Source organism: Nerophis lumbriciformis, linkage group LG19 (assembly GCF_033978685.3).
Source record: "Nerophis lumbriciformis linkage group LG19, RoL_Nlum_v2.1, whole genome shotgun sequence".
Lineage (NCBI taxonomy): Eukaryota > Metazoa > Chordata > Actinopteri > Syngnathiformes > Syngnathidae > Nerophis > Nerophis lumbriciformis.
The window spans coordinates 14,765,561-14,784,124 of NC_084566.2; the positions used below are offsets into that span (position 1 = coordinate 14,765,561).

At 39.1% G+C, this 18,564-nt stretch overlaps 1 protein-coding gene across 1 annotated transcript; it reads right to left on the reverse strand.

Annotated features, from left to right (window-relative positions):
• Positions 1-1,154: 1,154 nt before the first annotated feature.
• Positions 1,155-18,122, reverse strand: LOC133619034 (desmoglein-2-like protein). The gene is made up of 14 exons (XM_061979901.2): positions 17,962-18,122; positions 16,142-16,255; positions 14,199-14,357; positions 13,029-13,170; positions 12,799-12,962; positions 10,455-10,589; positions 10,190-10,375; positions 9,840-10,114; positions 9,618-9,760; positions 9,325-9,546; positions 7,143-7,373; positions 6,952-7,073; positions 6,585-6,884; positions 1,155-2,587 (listed from the first exon to the last, which is right to left on the reverse strand). Exons 1-14 carry the CDS (start codon positions 18,013-18,015, stop codon positions 1,418-1,420), a joined length of 3,417 nt encoding a protein of 1,138 aa, XP_061835885.1. The 5' UTR covers positions 18,016-18,122; the 3' UTR covers positions 1,155-1,417.
• Positions 18,123-18,564: the final 442 nt, after the last annotated feature.

The window sequence follows — 18,564 nt, forward strand, 5'->3', positions numbered from 1 at the left end:
TGAGATATTTTGGTTTTCCGCACATAGAATATGTTTAACATTCTGCAATATCTCGAGGATGCTTCATTTATGAAATGCAAGTTGAATAAAGCTTGTTTTCAGAATAAAATACTTATTTCTATTTAGAAGTCTAGATCAGGGGTCCCCAAACTTTTTGACTCACGCATTGGGTTAAAAAAATCTGGCCGGGGGCGGGGCTGTGTGTGTATATATAATATAATATAATATAATATAATATAATACATTATATATATATATATATATATATATATATATATATATATATATATATATATATATAGACATACATACGTTAGGTCAGGAAAAAACAAGCCTGTTTATGAAAGGGATGATATAGCCTCTGTGTTCTTTCCTGACCTAACGTATATTCCGCTTTCCCCCGGAATTGAGCACTGTATAATGGATAAACCACAGAAACCTTGACTATATATATTCCGAGCGCGATGGTGTCACGTTATCGATGGGAAAATGCATTTTTACACAATATGATTTGCCTGAGCGGCTAGGAGACATCGAGAGTAACAAGCGGTAGAAAATGGATTAGAAAGGACAGATTTTAAAAAATTATAATAAAAAAAACATATATAAAATAAAATATAGATATATATTTTTTTTTTTAACTTGGGACTTTCCGCGGGCTGGAATTTGGGGACACCTGGTCTAGATATAGAAATCTCCATTTAGGATGTCTTATCAAGTAAAATAAAGTAACTGCACGGACAGATAATTTCACTAGTTTTTAGTATTATTTTTTCTGAAATCGAGTCTTTTTATCTTATATTTTGTCAACTCTGTTTTGCAGTCTGCGTGGGAGTACACTAATATATATAAATAAACATACAGTACAGGCCAAATGTTTGGACACACCTTCTCCTCATTCAATGCATTTTCTTTATTTTCATGACTATTTACATCGTAGATTGTCACTGAAGGTATCAAAACTATGAATGAACACATGTGGAGTTATGTACTTAAAAAAAAGATGAAATAACTGAAAACATGTTTTATATTCTAATTTCTTCAAAATAGCCACCCTTTGCTCAGATTACTGCTTTGCACACTCTTGGCATTCTCTCGATGAGCTTCAAGCCCACCTGTGAAGTGAAAACCATTTCAGGTGACTACCTTTTGAAGCTCATCGAGAGAATGCCAAGAGTGTGCAAAGCAGTAATCAGACCAAAGGGTGGCTATTTTGAAGAAACTAGAATATAAAACATGTTTTCAGTTATTTCACCTTTTTTTGTTAAGTACATAACTCCACATGTTCATTCATAGTTTTGATGCCTTCAGTGACAATCTACAATGTAAATAGTCGTGAAAATAAAGAAAATGCATCGAATGAGAAGGTGTGTCCAAACTTTTGGCCTGTACTGTATATATATTTAAAATGTTCCCTCTAAGCTCTAGAACTAGATTCTACATGTCTCTCTGTGACCGAGACCTTTTTCCGCTGAACAACAACTCTCTGGCTGCTCTGGGACTTGGGTGTGGCTTTCAGCACAAAGTCCTCCTTTGACCCTGTGGAATCTTGAGAAGCCAGTGAAAAACTCTTGGCCCGCACACTTTGGCCCTGGACCTCCGACCCTTGCTGAGTAGACCCCCGGGCCGTTTGGACAAAGGCAACCTGTGCGCCTCCGCCCGAAGACCCGCCCTCCACCACCAGGACTTGTCTAGGTAAGGTTCCTTGCGCCAGCGGCCCTGCATGCCCGTCGACCAGCACCACGCCCTGAGACCCTTGCAGGCCCCCGACTTGAACCAGGCCTTGCGCTAGTCCAACCTGACCCATTTGTCCCGCCGCCTGCTGTCCTGCACGTCCGTCGACCAGCACCATGCCCTGAGACCCTTGCAGGCCCCCGACTTGAACCAGGCCTTGCGCTAGTCCAACCTGACCCATTTGTCCCGCCGCCTGCTGTCCTGCACGTCCGTCGACCAGCACCATGCCCTGAGACCCTTGCAGGCCCCCGACTTGAACCAGGCCTTGCGCTAGTCCAACCTGACCCACTTGTCCTGCCGCCTGCTGTCCGGCAACAAGGACCATTTGGGGGTTGGGCTCCATGACATACATGGGTGTGGCGGCGTAGTACATAGCAGGCTGTTGCATCAGTAGCGTTTGATTAGGAATCACGATGTTGTCCTGGACTTGCACCTTAGAGAGTGTGGTTGACGCCTGGGCTGTGCTGGACATGTGACCCTCATGGAGAAGCGTGGACATTCCAGATGTTACATTGGATGTGTTGATGCCGTCAATACGGACGCCATTTCTGTCCTTAGTGCTTCCAGTGTGAGTGTGGACGTGCGTGTGAGTGGAGGGTCTGACAGGAGACACGGGCCTAGCAGCCGGCAGAGGCGCACAATCTTTTCCACACTTGACCGTAAAGGCGGAGCCCTGGCAAATCTCAGCGAGAGTTTTAAATTTAGGTCCGAGGTCGTCTAGGAAGGAGAGGTCGTTATCGTTCTCCAGGAGGCTGCAGCAGCCCACAGAACCTGCCAGAGACTCCCTGCCCTCGTAGTCGTAGACCATCAGGGCGTCTTTCTGTTGGGACTGCTGTGCCGCATGGCTGGATTTCTGCAAACAATGACAAGCATCAATTATTCGCTGATTGAACTTTCCCTGAAAAGAAAACAATATTTTCTGGATATCAAACAAAATAGTTTAAAGCAGGGGTGCCCATTACATCGATCGCGAGCTAGCGGTCGATGGCGGAGGGTGTGTCAGTCGATCGCAAGCCAGGCATTCGAAAAATAGACCTAAAAATTAGCGATCATCAATCTTCACCAAGACGTCACTTTCGTCACTTGATTGACATTCACAGCACCTGAGATTCTTTTGAAATGCTGCAAGATCATTATTAAGAAAAAATGACCGACAGGAAGGCGAGAAACACTTTATTTCAACAGACTCTCACACCGTACCTGCTGTCAAAACTCTAAAGACCGACTGCACAGTTCCTGTCTTCACAATAAAAGCCCTGCTTCATCCTCCCTGCGCTAACAAAATAAGAGTCTCAGAAAGCTGGCGTGCACAAGCTGTCTGTCCTGGTCTATTGTCTTGTAATTGTGTATTGCAACTGCTTGTCTTGTCTGTTTTCAGATGTCTTATTTATTTGGTTCTTATGTCTGTCATTGTGGTTTTAAAGTATTATGTGTCTCACTGTGTTATTTTAGAAACCTGCCTTGGGACTACAGCTGAAAATGAGCATTTATGCTAAGTCGGGCGCATTTCCACTGTTTATTCAAGTGATGATTAATGTGCACTGTCCCAATTAAATAAATGAAAAAAAAAAAGAAAAAAAAAAAGCAAGCTGTGGAGTTTGCCGCTAATGTATTTCTTGTTAAGTGTATACAAAGAAAAGGAGAATGGAAGCTGGGCAAATAAGATGCCAAAAACCAACCACTTTCACTTTCGGAGGACTTTTTTTCTCCTCCGTTTGAAAATGCGGACGTTAACAGCACTACTGTCTGATTCCAATCAATGCAAGTCATCAGGATCAGGTAATACAACAACTTATATTCTTGTCTTCATGAAAGAAAGGAATCTATATGTGTTAAACACGCTTGTATTATTATTAAACACATTTAACTTGTTAACAAAAACGTCTCTTTCATAAATAAATAAATAAATATAACTTATATATATGAATGAGGTAGGTCAACTGAAAAGTAGCTCGCCTGCTTTAAAGCAAGCATCAGGGAGGTCTAAAATGGGCGTTTACACAACACACAAAAACCATTGCAATGCTTGTTGTCATCGTGTTAAAGCAAAAACAGCCAACATAGACTCTGTCAGTGTGTTTTGCTTTTTTTTTATGCTACCACAGATGGGTACCAGTAATGGTTCAGAGCAAATGTGTGATGACAACCGTGGAATATAGGCAAATAAAAGTATCTGGCTATTCAATATAAACTGAACGACCGGGGGCCAGATGTGGCCCGCCACATCATTTTATGTGGTCCGGGGAAGCCTGGAAATAATAAGCGTCAAGCAGAAGCTTCATCTTTCTTACTAAATATATTTGTTCTTTCCATTTGTACAATAAAATGCATATACTTTAAACCAGGGGTCCCCAAACTACGGCCCGCAGGTAGTGACAAGAAGAAAAAAAAGGAAAAAAAATGATTTAGATTTTTTTAATCTGTCCTTTCTAACACATCCATCAATCACTCAATTTCTACTGATTGTTAGTCTCTGGGTCTCGTAGCCGCTCAGGCAAATCATATTGTCTAAAAAAGGCATTTTCCCATCGATAACGTGACGTCATCATGCTCTGGTCACAGTGAATTAGTGCACGATGAAATCGTTGGGGAAACGTAAAATAGACTGAGTGTAAAGTTTTTTAAACATCAGTGGACATATGACTTTTTTTTGTTCAGTGTAAGGAAAAGGCAGTTTGTCTAATCTAATACATCAATATATATCTATATATATCTATATATATATATATATATATATATATATATATATATATATATACACAGTACGTGTATACGTGCAACGCAGTGACTCCCAGAGCGCACTTTTGGCGTGCTAAAAGTAGGTTCTGTTGTCTCGATAGCGCTTCAATGTAGCCTAGAAAGGTGATGCAAATTACAAAAGCCAAAACCAGTTGGCAAGTTGTGTAAATCGTATATAAAAACAGAATGTAATGATAACATGTCTGCAGCAATCGATAACTTTGGTAGAGGGATATTCAACTAAATTGTTTTGAGAGGCACATTTACGGACTTCTCCCTGCACTAGTCGTCTTATTTTGTATATTCTGTCGGAACCAGTGAAGTTGGCATGTTTTGTAAATCGTAAATAAAAACTGGATACAATGATTTGCAAATCCTTTTCAAACTATATTCAATTGAATAGACTGCAAAGACAAGATACTTAACGTTCGAACTGGAAAACTTAATCTTTTGCAAATATTAGCTAATTTGGAATGTAATGCCTGCAACATGTTTCAAAAAAGCTGGCACAAGTGGCAAAAAAGACTGAGAAAGTTGAGGAATGCTCATCAAACACTTATTTGTAACATCCCACATGTGAATAGGCTAATTGGGAACAGGTGGGTGCCATGATTGGGTATAAAAGCAGCTTCCATGAAATGCTCAGTCATTCACAAACAAGAATAGGGCGAGGGTCACCACTTTGTCAACAAATGCGCGAGCAAATTGTCAAAACATTTAAGAACAACATTTCTCAATGAGCTATTGCAAGGAATTGAGGGATTTCAACATATACGGTCGGTAATATCATCAAAAGGTTCAGAGAATCTGGAGAAATCACTGCACGTGAGCGGCAATGCCCGTGACCTTCGATCCCTCAAGTGGAACTGCATTAAAAAGGAACACTTCAGAAAACCACTGTCAGTATCAACAGCTTGTCGCTACATCTGTAAGTGCAAGTTAAAACTCGCCTATGCAAGGCGAAAACTGTTTATCAACAACACCCAGAAACACTGCCGGCTTTGCTGGGACCGAGCTCATCGAAGATGGACTGATGAGTCTGACGAGTCCACATTTTCATTTGTTTTTGGAAACTGTGGACGTCGTGTCCTCCGGACCAACGAGGAAAAGAACCATTCGGATTGTTATAGGCGCAAAGTTCAAAAACCAGCATCTGTGATGGTATGGGGGTGTATTAGTCCCCAAGGCATGGGTAAATTACACATCTGTGAAGACACCATTAATGCTGAAAGGTACATACAGGTTTTGGAGCAACATATGTTGCCATCAAAGCAACGTTATCATGGACGCCCCTGCTTATTTCAGCAAGACAATGCCAAGCCACGTGTTACAACAGTGTGGCTTCATAGTAAAAGAGTATGGGTACTAGACTGGCCTGCCTGTAGTCCAGACCTATCTCCCATTGAAAATGTGTGGTGTAATATGAAGCCTAAAATCCCACAACCAGACTGTTGAACAACTTAAGCTGTACATCAAGCAAGAATGGGAAAGAATTCCACCTGAAAAGTTTCAAAAATTCGTCTCCTCAGTTCCCCAATATTTACTGAGTGTTGTTAAAAGAAAAGTCATGTAACACAGTGGTAAAAATGCCCCTGTGCCAACTTTTTTGCAATGGGTTGCTGCCATTAAATTATAAGTTAATGATTATTTGCAAAAAAAAAATTAAGGTTCTCAGTTCGAACATTAAATATCTTGTCTTTGCAGTCTAATCAATTAAATATATTTTGAAAAGGATTTGCAAATCATTGTACTCTGTTTTTTTTTTACGAATTACACGAAAACGTGCCAAATTCAGTGGTTTTGGGTTTTGTACATTTGTGTGCTGCATGTAAACAACAATACAGCAAAGGTTGGACCATATGATGCCACAAAGGTGGAGGGAAATGAGTGTCTCCATGGTGACAGCAAACACCTCATTTAAAGATGGGGGTCTGCAGCTTATTTGCACCACTGTACTTGTTATCGATTTTACACACAGTCTTAGGAGATCACCCGCAACACACCCACTAAATAATACACGGATCTTAGTAGATCAGGTTAAATGTTGTAATGAAGGTTTTATGAATGCAACAATTTGCTTTGAAATGACAACTTATGAGTTAAATACTCACACTTGAGTAGTATTCCTCCAGGAAGTGATCGGATAGAGTCAAGCCATCGTAGGGACCACCTCTGTACTCTTCCTGTCCGGTCATCATCCCCCCACCCATCCTGGCTTGGCTGTATTCGTTGTACTGGTGCACATTCCCATGAGTTAAAATTGAATGATTATGGCCGCCGAGAGCTGCTCCCCCCCCTATGGCCCCTCCCATTTCTACCAGTCCCCCCAGGTAGTCCTTTCCTTCGTAGGTGTTGAGGTCCTTAGTGATAGTCACGGTTCCACCCTCCGGTGTATGCAGGAGAGGAATTTCCTGTTTGAGAAAAGAAGGAACACGTCACACATTTTTTAATTGAACATTTGGTTTAGCAGTCCAATACCCGATCTTCTCCTTGACCCTCAGTGTGGTAGGAGATGAGCTGCTGTTTAGTATCAAAAGGAATGGCTTTGAAGTCTCCTCCAGCTCCTCCACACAGGCAGAACATCAGCAGTAGAGGCACCACTAAAACCGACAATGAGTGAGATGATGCGTTCCTGGGAGTCAGGAGTCCAAGACTGGTGGAGTACTCACACAGCAGCAGCAGTAAACCAAGCAGCAGTAGGAGAATCCCTGACGCGCTAAAAGAAGAACCATTTGTGCTGCGGTCCATGCAGGCCTTGGTGCTTTCATGACACGTGCACACGGTGATGTCGTGCATCTGAGCGTCGGCACATGACTTCCCCTGCTGGTCCTTGACCTCCACGGCAACTTGGTAAAATCCTGGCCACAGGTGGGCTTGGTCTCTCAGGAGGGCAGTTGTCTCTGAAGAAAGACCATCGACACATTTTAAAATGGATGCAACTTTTTTCACGGATTCAAACAGTGCTGTGAGGTCTTAATAACATGTCTGCAGCAATCGATAACTTTGGTAGAGGGATATTCAACTAAATTGTTTTGAGAGCCACATTTACGGACTTCTCCCTGCACTATTCGTCTTATTTTGTATATTCCGTCGGAACCAGCGTCCTTTTGGTACAAAACCCAAAATCAGTGAAGTTGGCACGTTTGTAAATCGTACATAAAAACTGAATACAATGATTTGCAAATCCTTTTCAAACTATATTCAATTGTATGGATTGCAAAGAAAAGACACTTAACTTTGTTATTTTTTGCAAATATTAGCTCATTTGTAGTTTGATGCCTGCAACATGTTTCGTTGAGCTGGCACAAGTGGCAAAAAAGATTAAGAAAGTTGAGTAATGCTCCTCAAACACCTATTTGGAACATCCCACAGGTGAACAGGCTAATTGGGAACAGGTGGGTGCCATGATCGGGTATAAAAGCAGCTTCCATGAAATGCTCAGTCATTCACAAACAAGGATGGGGCGAGGTTCACCACTGTGAACAAATGCATGAGCAAATTGTCCAACAGTTTAAGAACAACATTTCTCAATGAGCTATTGCAAGGAATTAAGGGATTTCACCATCTACGGTCTGTAATATCATCAAAAGGTTCAGAGAGTCTGGAGAAATCACTGCACGTAAGCGGAAATGCCCGTGACCTTCGATCCCTCAGGTGGTACTGCATCAAAAAGCAACATTTGTGTGTAAAGGATATCACCACAAGGCAATAATGGGCAAGAAAACCACCTGAAAAGCTTTAAAAAATTGGTCTCCTCAGTTCCCAAACGTTTACTGAGTGTTGTTTAAAGGAAAGGCCATGTAACACAGTGGTAAAAATTCCCCTGTGCCAACTTTTCTGCAATGTGTTGCTGCCATTAAATTCTAAGTTAATGATTATTTGCACAAAAAAATATGAAGTTTCTCAGTTCGAACATTAAATATCTCGTCTTTGCAGTGTATTCAATTGAATATAAGTTGAAAAGGATTTGCAAATCATTGTATTCCGTTTTTATTTATGATTTACACAGCGTGCCAACTTCCCTGGTTTTAGGTTTTGTATTTGATTTGTTACAGGAGCTCTTTGCTGTTTGTGAAGACCTGCAAAAAAGCCAGTCAAAAATCATCTCTATGACAGCACTCTAGTGTTTTTAAGAATCCACCGCAAAAATGTGTGTCTCTAACAAATTTTTTTTAACTAAACTCGCAGGCCACCAGTTGAATAGACTAAATCATGAAAAAGAGAGGACCCAAAAAGGAGCCCTGAGTAACACTACTCGTATGACTAAAGAAGGTGAACAAATGACTACTGACTGCATCTGAACAAAACAAGCTACAGGGACACCTTAGTTACATAAACCAGACTGTGAAAACAATGTGTAACATCCAAAAGGGGCTGCCTTGACGAACGCCTCAGTTATTAAATCACAAGTTTTGTTCTATGTTTGCTAGCAAGGTTAAAATGTCAATGTGAGGATTTGCAAATGTGTTCAAAGTGGTCCAAGTTGCTCTATACGACAGGAGCACTTTAGTATTTTTAGGAACGTTTCGCAAAAAATATTTGTAACCCAAGTTTTGAACTGAATTTAGGGGCCGGTATGGTAGATTTGGCCCCCTGGCCACCAGTTGAATATCCCTGCTTTATCAATTGAGTATAAACCTTGATCGGGACATCCCTAACAACCATTTCCTTAGTCACCTAAAACACAAAAGCTACAACAATGTTTTTTTTTAAATAGCTTAGCGTAAACTGATGTATATTGAATTGGTTTGATCATCTTGAATGTACAAACTGTGTTAAAGTGCCCCCTGTTTAATATGGCTTGTGACTTGGTACACGGTAGTGATGGAACTAAGAAGACCACCATCTTACCATTAAGATGCTCCACGGTCCACTTCCCAGTGCTGCGGCCCGAAATCACAGTGAACTCAAAGGGGAACGAATTTGGGAATTCGTCCTCATCCACGGCGGTGACGTAGACGACATGCTCGCCGTAGCACATGGTGTGAGTTGTCGCGATCACTTGGGGGCAGTGGTCGTTGTAGTCCTCCACCTGAATAGCAATGGTCCCTGTGGCGGTCTTCGATTGGAGCTCTGACGGTCAACGAACCACAAACATTCGTGTTCAACACCAAATAAGACATATTTTACTGTACAGTACTCACCATTGCTAATGCATATAATCTTGGCATAATATGTTCCATTAATCAAGAACTTGGACTCTCGATCAGGGAGTTTATTCAGCCTAATCTCAGCGTTTTTTTCATTGATTATCAACCAGTTGTCATCATCGCGGATTTTAGCATACCTAAAAAACATGCAAAAATATATTTTCTAAGCCTTTTCACAATAAGCGGGTGTAAATCCAAAAGTGTGATCAGCCATACCTTACGTTGGTGGCAATCTTTAGCGTATCACTGTCAATGGCGGCGTAGGTGGTGATGACTTTGTTTATATGAACAGAAGTGTGGTCCTCGGACAGAGTCACCACTTTGACCGTGGGCTGGAAACGGGGACCCTCTTTCTGATTGATCACATTGATCTTCACGCGGTAGGATTTCGTAGTTGTGGATTCTGAACTTGCGCTTCCAAAATTATACTTTGCTTTGTTGGAAACCACCACTTCCAAGTTGAGGGTGTTAATTTCCTCGTAGTCCAGCTCCTGTGCGGATGGAAGACCATTCGAGGTGTGGGTCATGCAGTTTATGGCTCGACTAATCCTTCAAAATCAGCGTACCTTCTGAATCATGATGATTCCCTCGTTGGTTATGGAGTCTGTCGTGATGGTAAAATAGTCTCCTTCATTTCCCGAGACAAATTTAAAAACAGCCAGCCAGTTGTCAGTGTAAATCAGATCCAAGTCCACCGCCTTTATCCGCATCACTTCCACGTTGATGGTGTTCTCCTCCACGCTGCCCTCGTACTGCGGGCAACAGCAACACAACCTCAAGTACATCAAAGGAATCGTTAAAAAAACATCAACAATATAAATCTGCACATACCCATTCTTTTTCCAGGGTGGGAATGTTGTCGTTTATGTCCAGGATTTTGATCTCAATCTCGCCAGTTCCTGTATTTCCCCCAGGTTGTCCATTTAGGTCAGACGCACTTATAATCACCTTGAATGTATCTTTTGTCTAAACGGACAGTAAAGATACATGGATTAGCTTACTTTCATTTTCCCAACTTTTGTCAGTGTTGTCTTAAAAGTAGGATTTAACGTTAAGCTTTTCAATCTGGCCCGTCGGACATTCCCAAATCATTTTTTTAGATTTTTAAGATGGAAACTGTAGCTGCCATTATGATGTGTAGTGAAGTTTTCAAATGACCGTAAGTCTTGAACTATACAAAGTATTTCAATGGTTTGCTTTTGCATGATATACTAATTACTATGGTAATCTAAGTCACAGCAGCTCAGATGAGGCACCATTATTCGTTGCGTTTCGCTTGATTGTAAAATATGTCGAACAAGAGGGAGTGTGACGTTCATATGTTGTCAATATTCAGTGTTTTATCGTTCATAGTTAATATTGTAAATCCCACATTCTTTATTTTCATTTTATTTTCATTTTAGAAGAAAAACATGTTTTCATATTTTAGTTGCACCGCAGTATAAACCACAGATATATATATATATATATATATATATATATATATATATATATATATATATATATATATATATATATACACACACACACATGTAAATAGTCATTAAAATAAAGAAAACACATGAAATGAGAAGGTGTGTCCAAACTTTTGGCCTGTACTGTATGTATATATATATATATATATATATATATATATATATATATATATATACAAACTATGACTGAACACATGTGGAGTTATGTACTTAACAAAAAAAGGTGAAATAACTGAAAACATGTTTTATATTCAAGTTTCTTCAAAATAGCCACCCTTTACGCTGATTACTGCTTTGCACACTCCTGGCATTCTCTTGATGAGCTTAGTCAGTTATGAACCTCAGAGAAGCATGATATACAGCAGGCATGGGCAGATATTTTGCCTTGTTGGGCCAAATGAGTCTTGGGGCCGGTATACCTATTTTTAGGAACACTAATACAAAACCTCACAATAATGTCTGATTGAATGTTAAAACGTTATGACAGACCGCCTTAAAAAACGGAATGGAATTTTTTTTATTTTTTTTACTAAAACAGACATCCAGAATGTACATGAAAATAAAGAATGTGGGATTTTCAATATTAACTATGAACGATAAAACACTGAATATTGACAACATATGAACATCACACCCCTCTCGATCAACATATTTTACAATCAAGCGAAACGCAACAAAAATGCAACACAAATAGTGAAAAATTAACGTGAAGGGTAAATAAAACCCACCTACAATCTGATATTTGATATATCACTAAGCTTTAGAACTATGTTGTAAAAATCTCCTTCCACGTCTGTCCCTGACACCCGCATTTCAGGCTGGTCGCTCTGGAAACACTCTGTGGAAACGCTCCCCACCCACACTGCTTGGTGCCTCGTCTGAGCTGCTGTGACTTAGATTACCATAGTAACTAATTAGATTACCATAGTAACTAATTAGATTACCATAGTAACTAGTATATCATGCAAAAGTGCAGATTCCAACCATTGAAATACTTTACAGTAATTTGAAAACATCACTGCACATCATAATGGCAGCTACAGTCTCCATCTTAAAGATCTAACAAAATTTTTTGGGAATGTCCGGCGGGCCAAATTGAAAAGCTTAACAGGCGGCCTGCGGCCCCTGGGCCTTAATTTGCCTAGTTCTGATACACAGTGTCAACCCTATGTAGACATCGAGTGGAGGCATTCATGTACAACAGGTCTCCATAGTCTAAAACAGATACTAATGTTGCAGTGACAAGGCGCTTTTTTGCCCCAAAAGAAAAACTTAATTTTTTTAGAAAGAAAAAGCCCAATTTGAGTTTAAGTTTTTTCACAAGATTGGGTTTGAAAGTCAGGGAGTCATCCAGCAAAATACCAAAGCATTTATACGTGTGACCCACCTCTATGACATTTCCCTCAAGAGTAGACACTAAGGGGAGAGTTTGAAGAACATTTTTCGTGTTTGAACACAACATTAGTTTTGTCTTTTCAGCATTGAGGACTACTCTTAGCGGCAAAAGTGTGTGCGGTAAACCGATACGTTGTGAAATGAGATTTTTACATAGAAAGATTTTGTAAATGCTTATTTACATACTTTAATTGTAACAAGGAGTGCCCGTAACACGGCAGTAAAACGGCTTATCAAACGAAACAGAAAAGTCATTCATATCTTTATTAATCCTTTATGAAATTAATAAGATAAGTCCGCCTCACCTCCCTGTCCAGCGTGTTGCGTTGAACCCAGACCTCTCCGGTTTGAGGGTTGATGGCAAACATGCCTGCGGTGCTGCTCGTCTCCACGATACTGTAGAAGATCTGGGAGTTGATGGAGGTCTCGTCGTCAGCGTCGGTTGCAATCACCTTCATGACGACCGTGCCTGTCAACCATCCGTTGATTGTGAATTCACGCGAGCACAGAAAGTGTTGGATTTGTCTTCCATTACCTATAGCGCTAGATTCATTGACGGATCCCACTTGTTCTGCTTTAATAACAGGTGTGCAGTCGTTTTCGTCTATAACAATAATTCTGAGGTCTAAGTTCTTCTCGGCAGTTGTTCCATCCAAGAATTTTGCCATTCCTTTTAGCTACACAAAAACAAAGACACACCTGAGATTACAAAATCCAAAACCAGTGAAGTTGGCACGTTGTGTAAATCGTAAATAAAAACAGAATACAATGATTTGCAAATCCTTTTCAACCTATATTCAATTGAATAGACTGCAAAGACAAGATACTTTCTGTTCGAACTGGTTAACTTTGTTAATTTTTGCAAATATTAGCTCATTTGGAAATTGATGCCTGCAACATGTTTCAAAAAAGCTGGCACAAGTGGCAACAAGACTGAGAAAGTTGAGGAATGCTCATCAAACATTTATTTGGAACATCCCACAGGTGAACAGGCTGGGAGTGGGTGCCATGATTGGGTATAAAAGCAGCTTCCATGAAATGATCAGTCATTCACAAACAAGGATGGGGCGAGGGTCACCACTTTGTGAACAAATGCGTTAGCAAATTGTCCAACAGTTTAAGAACAACATTTCTCAACCAACTATTGCAAGGAATTGAGGGATTTCACCATCTACGGTCCTTAATATCATCAACAAGTTCAGAGAATCTGGAGAAATCACTGCACGTAAGCAATGATATTACAGACCTTGGATCCCTCAGGCGGGTACTGCATCAAAAAGTGACATTAGTGTGTGAAGGATATCACCACATGGGCTCAGGAACACTTCAGAAAACCACTGTCAGTATCTACAGTTCCATCTGAAAAGTTTCAAAAATGTGTCTCCTCAGTTCCCAAACGTTTACAGAGTGTTGTTAAAAGGAAAGGCCATGTAACACAGTGGTAAAAATGCCCCTGTGACAACTTTTTTGTACTGTATTGCTGCCATTTAATTCTAAGTAAATCATTATTTGCAAAAAAAAAAATTGTTTCTCAGTTCGAACATTTAATATCTTGTCTTTGCAGTCTATTCAATTGAATATAAGTTGAAAAGGATTTGCAAATCATTGTATTCTGTTTTTATTTATGATTTACACAACGTGCCAACTTCACTGGTTTTGATTTTGCAGATATGTTATTGGTTTGGCTTTAAAGTTGTGATCTTACATCATAAAAGGCGATGTCTTCTCGGTCCAAACGGGTGACTGTGACTTTCACGCCGCCGGTTGAGGGGTTGATCTTGAATCTGTTAAGGGGGGGCTTGTCCACACCAGGTCCACTGAGGGAATAGACAATATTTGTGAAGTTCTCTTTGTCCGAACGAATCTGAAACAAAAACACAGAATGATGTGTCTGATACTATGAAAACACGACACATTTAACACAACATCAGTAATTATCACATCAGTAAATAGTCAGCACCACACATTCCAAAGTGTATCTGAAATATCCTCACCATCACGAAAGCAGGTCATTAAACATTATTGTGGCTCATTAGTCTCACTGATACAGCAAACTATATGGCTACCTTATGATATACATGTACCTATTACTTTTTGTGGCTTTAAGACGACTCAGTGTCAACTACCACTAAGATCTGAACCACCAGGATCAGTAACGTTACCACCAAAGCTAGCATTAGCACCAAACCAACTTGTGTCCAGGCTGGTCCACCAATATTCCTCATCACTAAAGTAAATATTTAAGGGTTATTATGGCTCACTTCCCCTTTACATTGGCAAATGTGACATACAATACATCAGGCCTGGGCAAATTTAGAGAAAAAAATGTGTCTATTTTTAGGAACATTAATACAAAACCTGACAATAATGTCTGATTGAATGCTAAAAACGTTATGACAGACCGCCTTGAAAAATGAAATGGAATTTTACGTTTTTTTACTGAATGAGACACCCAGAATGTACATGAAAATAAAGAATGTGGGATTTACAATACTAACTATGAACGATAAAACACTGAATATTGACAACATATGAACGTCACAGCCCCTCTCGACTGACATATTTTACAATCAAGCGAAACGCAACAAAAATGCAACAAACACAGCGAAATATGAACACGGAGGGTAAAAAAAACCCCACCTACAATCTGATATATGAAAACATCACTGTAATGGCAGCTACAGTTTCCATCTTAAAGATCTAAAAAAATTATTTGGGAATGTCCGGCGGGCTGGATTGAAAAACTTAACGGGGCCTTAATTTGTCCAGGTCTGCAATACATGGACATTATGGTACTGTACACTTATTACAGTCTTCTAATATTCCTCCTCAATAATAATACACTCACTATTCTCACTGATAAGCAGAATAGTAGAAACTGTTAAAGGTATTTTTTTCTGTATTGTCTTTAAGATAAGTCTATGTTTGCAATTTACAAATATAACCAGAAATATCAGCACTAACACTAACACTAACAAAAGATGTGGCCAGGCATGTGCACCCTTAACGTTTATTGATACGTGTTGATACCACCTATTCTCAAATATGGTACGAACATGAATTTTAAGTGGTTATGTTACAGTTAATACGAAGATTCTGTGTTTCAATGTAAGCTGTACCAGAGCAAACATTCAACATTTTCATTTTAGAGCTCATTTTGAGCCACAGGTGTTGTTTTCATCATTCCGTGTGTGAACTGAAATTGGAAGATTACCAATTTGTTAAGTTAAGTACCAATGATTGTCACACACACACTAGGTGTGGCGAAATTATTCTCTGCATTTGACCCATCATCCTTGATCACCCCCCGGGAGATGAGGGGAGCAGTGGGCATCAGCGGTGGCCACGCCCGGGAATCATTTTTGGTGATATAACCCCCAATTCCAACCCTTGATGCTGAGTGCCAAGCAGGTATGTCATGGGTCCCATTTTTATAGTCTTTGTGTTGATCACATTCCACACGCCGGTTTAGTCGCGCTACAAAAACAACAAGGGATGTCACCTGGCTGGTTGGTTCAACCTAATGATTTCACCTGATAACATTGTGTTTCTGCCTGCGCTAAATGTCAGCTCTTTTTTATTCAATTAATATCATTTCCTAACAGCAATTTCTATGTTGTCTCACAAGTATGGAAAACATAATCATACTCTTGCAATTTCTATTCCGGTGTAATCGTGGTTCTCCTTCACCGGCCTGGGATACCGGATCCAATCTCTCTTCTGCCTGTGTAGCTCATTTCCTTCTGCCTGCACTGGAACAAGCTGCAGGTAAACACAAGGAAGAAGGGAACATTATTTGTGTTTCCTCATTGTTGCTGTAATTTGTGTTGGTGATATTTTTAATCAGAACAACATCAAACTTGGTATAATTAAAGGTTTATTCAGAAACAAAAGTTAACATTGTCTATAGTCTTATATGCCTACATATATTCCACAATAAAAATGCGTATTTTATTGTGGCCAGCCAAAATGTTATTGTAAAATAATGACAGCCATTACCTTTCTACTCCAATTTTAATATTAAATAACACATATATTCAATTGTTTTAATTTTCTAACTATTTTAGTAGGCAATTTTAATTTAAAAAAATATATAGTTTACCTTTTATACATATACTATTTCATTAAAAGTAAATTACATTACAAATAAAATGTTATTATAATTTATTAAAATAAATTACATCAATGAAATATGTATTTTTAAAATAGGCAGCTCTAATTCAATTCACTTCAGTATTTCTATTTATTAAAATATTGTCAATATTCGTAAAATACCCCGTTTAATTAGTCATTTAAAAAAATGTCACAACCAATACATTAGCCTACATATATTCTACAATAAAAATGTGTATTCTATTGTGGCTAGCCAAAATATTATTGTAAAAACTAACGACAGCCATTACGTTTCTACTCTATTTGTAATATTAAATAACATATATATTCAATTGTTTTAATTTTGTAACTATTTTAGTAGGCAATTTATTTATTTTTTAAACATAACATTAAATTATAATTTATCAAAATAAATTACATGAATGAAATATGTATTTTTAATATAGGCAGCTCTAATTCAATTCACTTCTGTATTTCTATTTATCAAAATATTGTCAATATACATAAAATAACCCATTTAATTAGTCATGTAAAAAATGTCACAACCAAAACATTAGCCTCCATATATTCTACAATAAAAATGTGCATTCTATTGTGGCCAGCCAAAATATTATTGTAAAAACTAACGACAGCCATTACATTTCTACTCTAATTGTAATATTAAATAACATATATATTCAATAGTTTTAATTTTGTAAATATTTTAGTAGGCAATTTATTTATTTTTAAACATAACATTAAATTATAATAAATAATATAAATTACATCAATAAAATATGTATTTTAATACAGGCAGCTCTAGTTCAATTCACTTCAGTATTTCGATTTATTAAAATATTGTCAATATTCGTAAAATACCCCATTTAATTAGTTTGAGGACCACTGGGCTATATTATATTTTAATGGGGAAAAAATAAACAAGTGGTAAAATATTTTGATAATTGGCCTGGTGTGGGTGCAACTTTAAAAAACAAATCAGTTCATTACATAAAAAATAGTTACATATGTATTTATTTACATGAGACTAAAAGGAACAGATACATACATATTGATTCGCTGCAGTTGGAGCCTATAGCTGCAAACTACAACCGCAGTAATACCGTGTTAGATAAATAATACAGGAAACAATGGCATTTACGATGGTGATATTACGAGGACAAGTCCGTCGCTCGGGGGGAAACGTTTCTACTTTGTTGGGCAGTACAAACATCACAGAGTACAACAATGACAAGTAAACACGGGGATTATTTAATCATCCCACTCGGATTTAAGAACCGGGCGCGTGGAAGCCAAAAAGCCCGAAGCCCCACCTGAAGAAGGTCCGTTACTCTCCCGAGAACAACTTTCATTCTTACCGTAAAGCAGAACGCCAGCAGAGCAACAAGTGCGCGTCCCAGCCACGGAGCCATCGTCTTGGAAGAGATAAGAACTAAAAAAACACTCTTCTTGAATGTTAATCCTTTCTTTTGGATCTCTTGACGCTGTTTTCCGCCTATTGTTGGCTGCAAACTTTGACCCTTCCGCGGGGCGAGGAGGAGGAACATGTAGTAGTAGTGCTCCCTCCCTCTGATGGCTCACAGCCTGCTGATAACAGGCGGAGAAGGAGGTGTTCAGCCGGGTATTTGCATGCTATGCTGGACACATCAGGAGGGGAGAAAAACACAATAAGTTGATCATTGCAATTCAGACAGGCTTGCTTTTCGTATTGTGATGGTGTGCAAGTGTCAGTTTGCCCTGTACAATCATGATAATCTGTTCCAGTGTCAAACCGTTTGCCACACACAAGTGTAAAAAGACACCTCAGTGGTCAATCATAAGCCACTTCCATTCTTCTTCTACCGTATTTTTCGGACTATAAGGCGCACTTGAAATTCTTTCACTTTCTCAAAAATTGACAGTGAGCCTTATAACCCGGTGCGCCTAAGGTACGTAATAATTCTGGTTGTGCTTACCGACCT

What these genes read in the sequence shown, in the direction of transcription:
- LOC133619034 (XM_061979901.2), bottom strand. Translation starts at nt 18,015, where the DNA reads ATGGCTCCGTGGCTGGGACGCGCACTTGTTGCTCTGCTGGCGTTCTGC. An exon ending in CCGGAATAGAAATTGCAAGA is followed by an intron (nt 14,358 to 16,141) that starts GTATGATTATGT and finishes TTTTTGTTTCAG; the next exon opens with ATTCGTTCGGACAAAGAGAA. An exon ending in GACCGTGGAGCATCTTAATG is followed by an intron (nt 7,374 to 9,324) that starts GTAAGATGGTGG and finishes GTCTTTCTTCAG; the next exon opens with AGACAACTGCCCTCCTGAGA.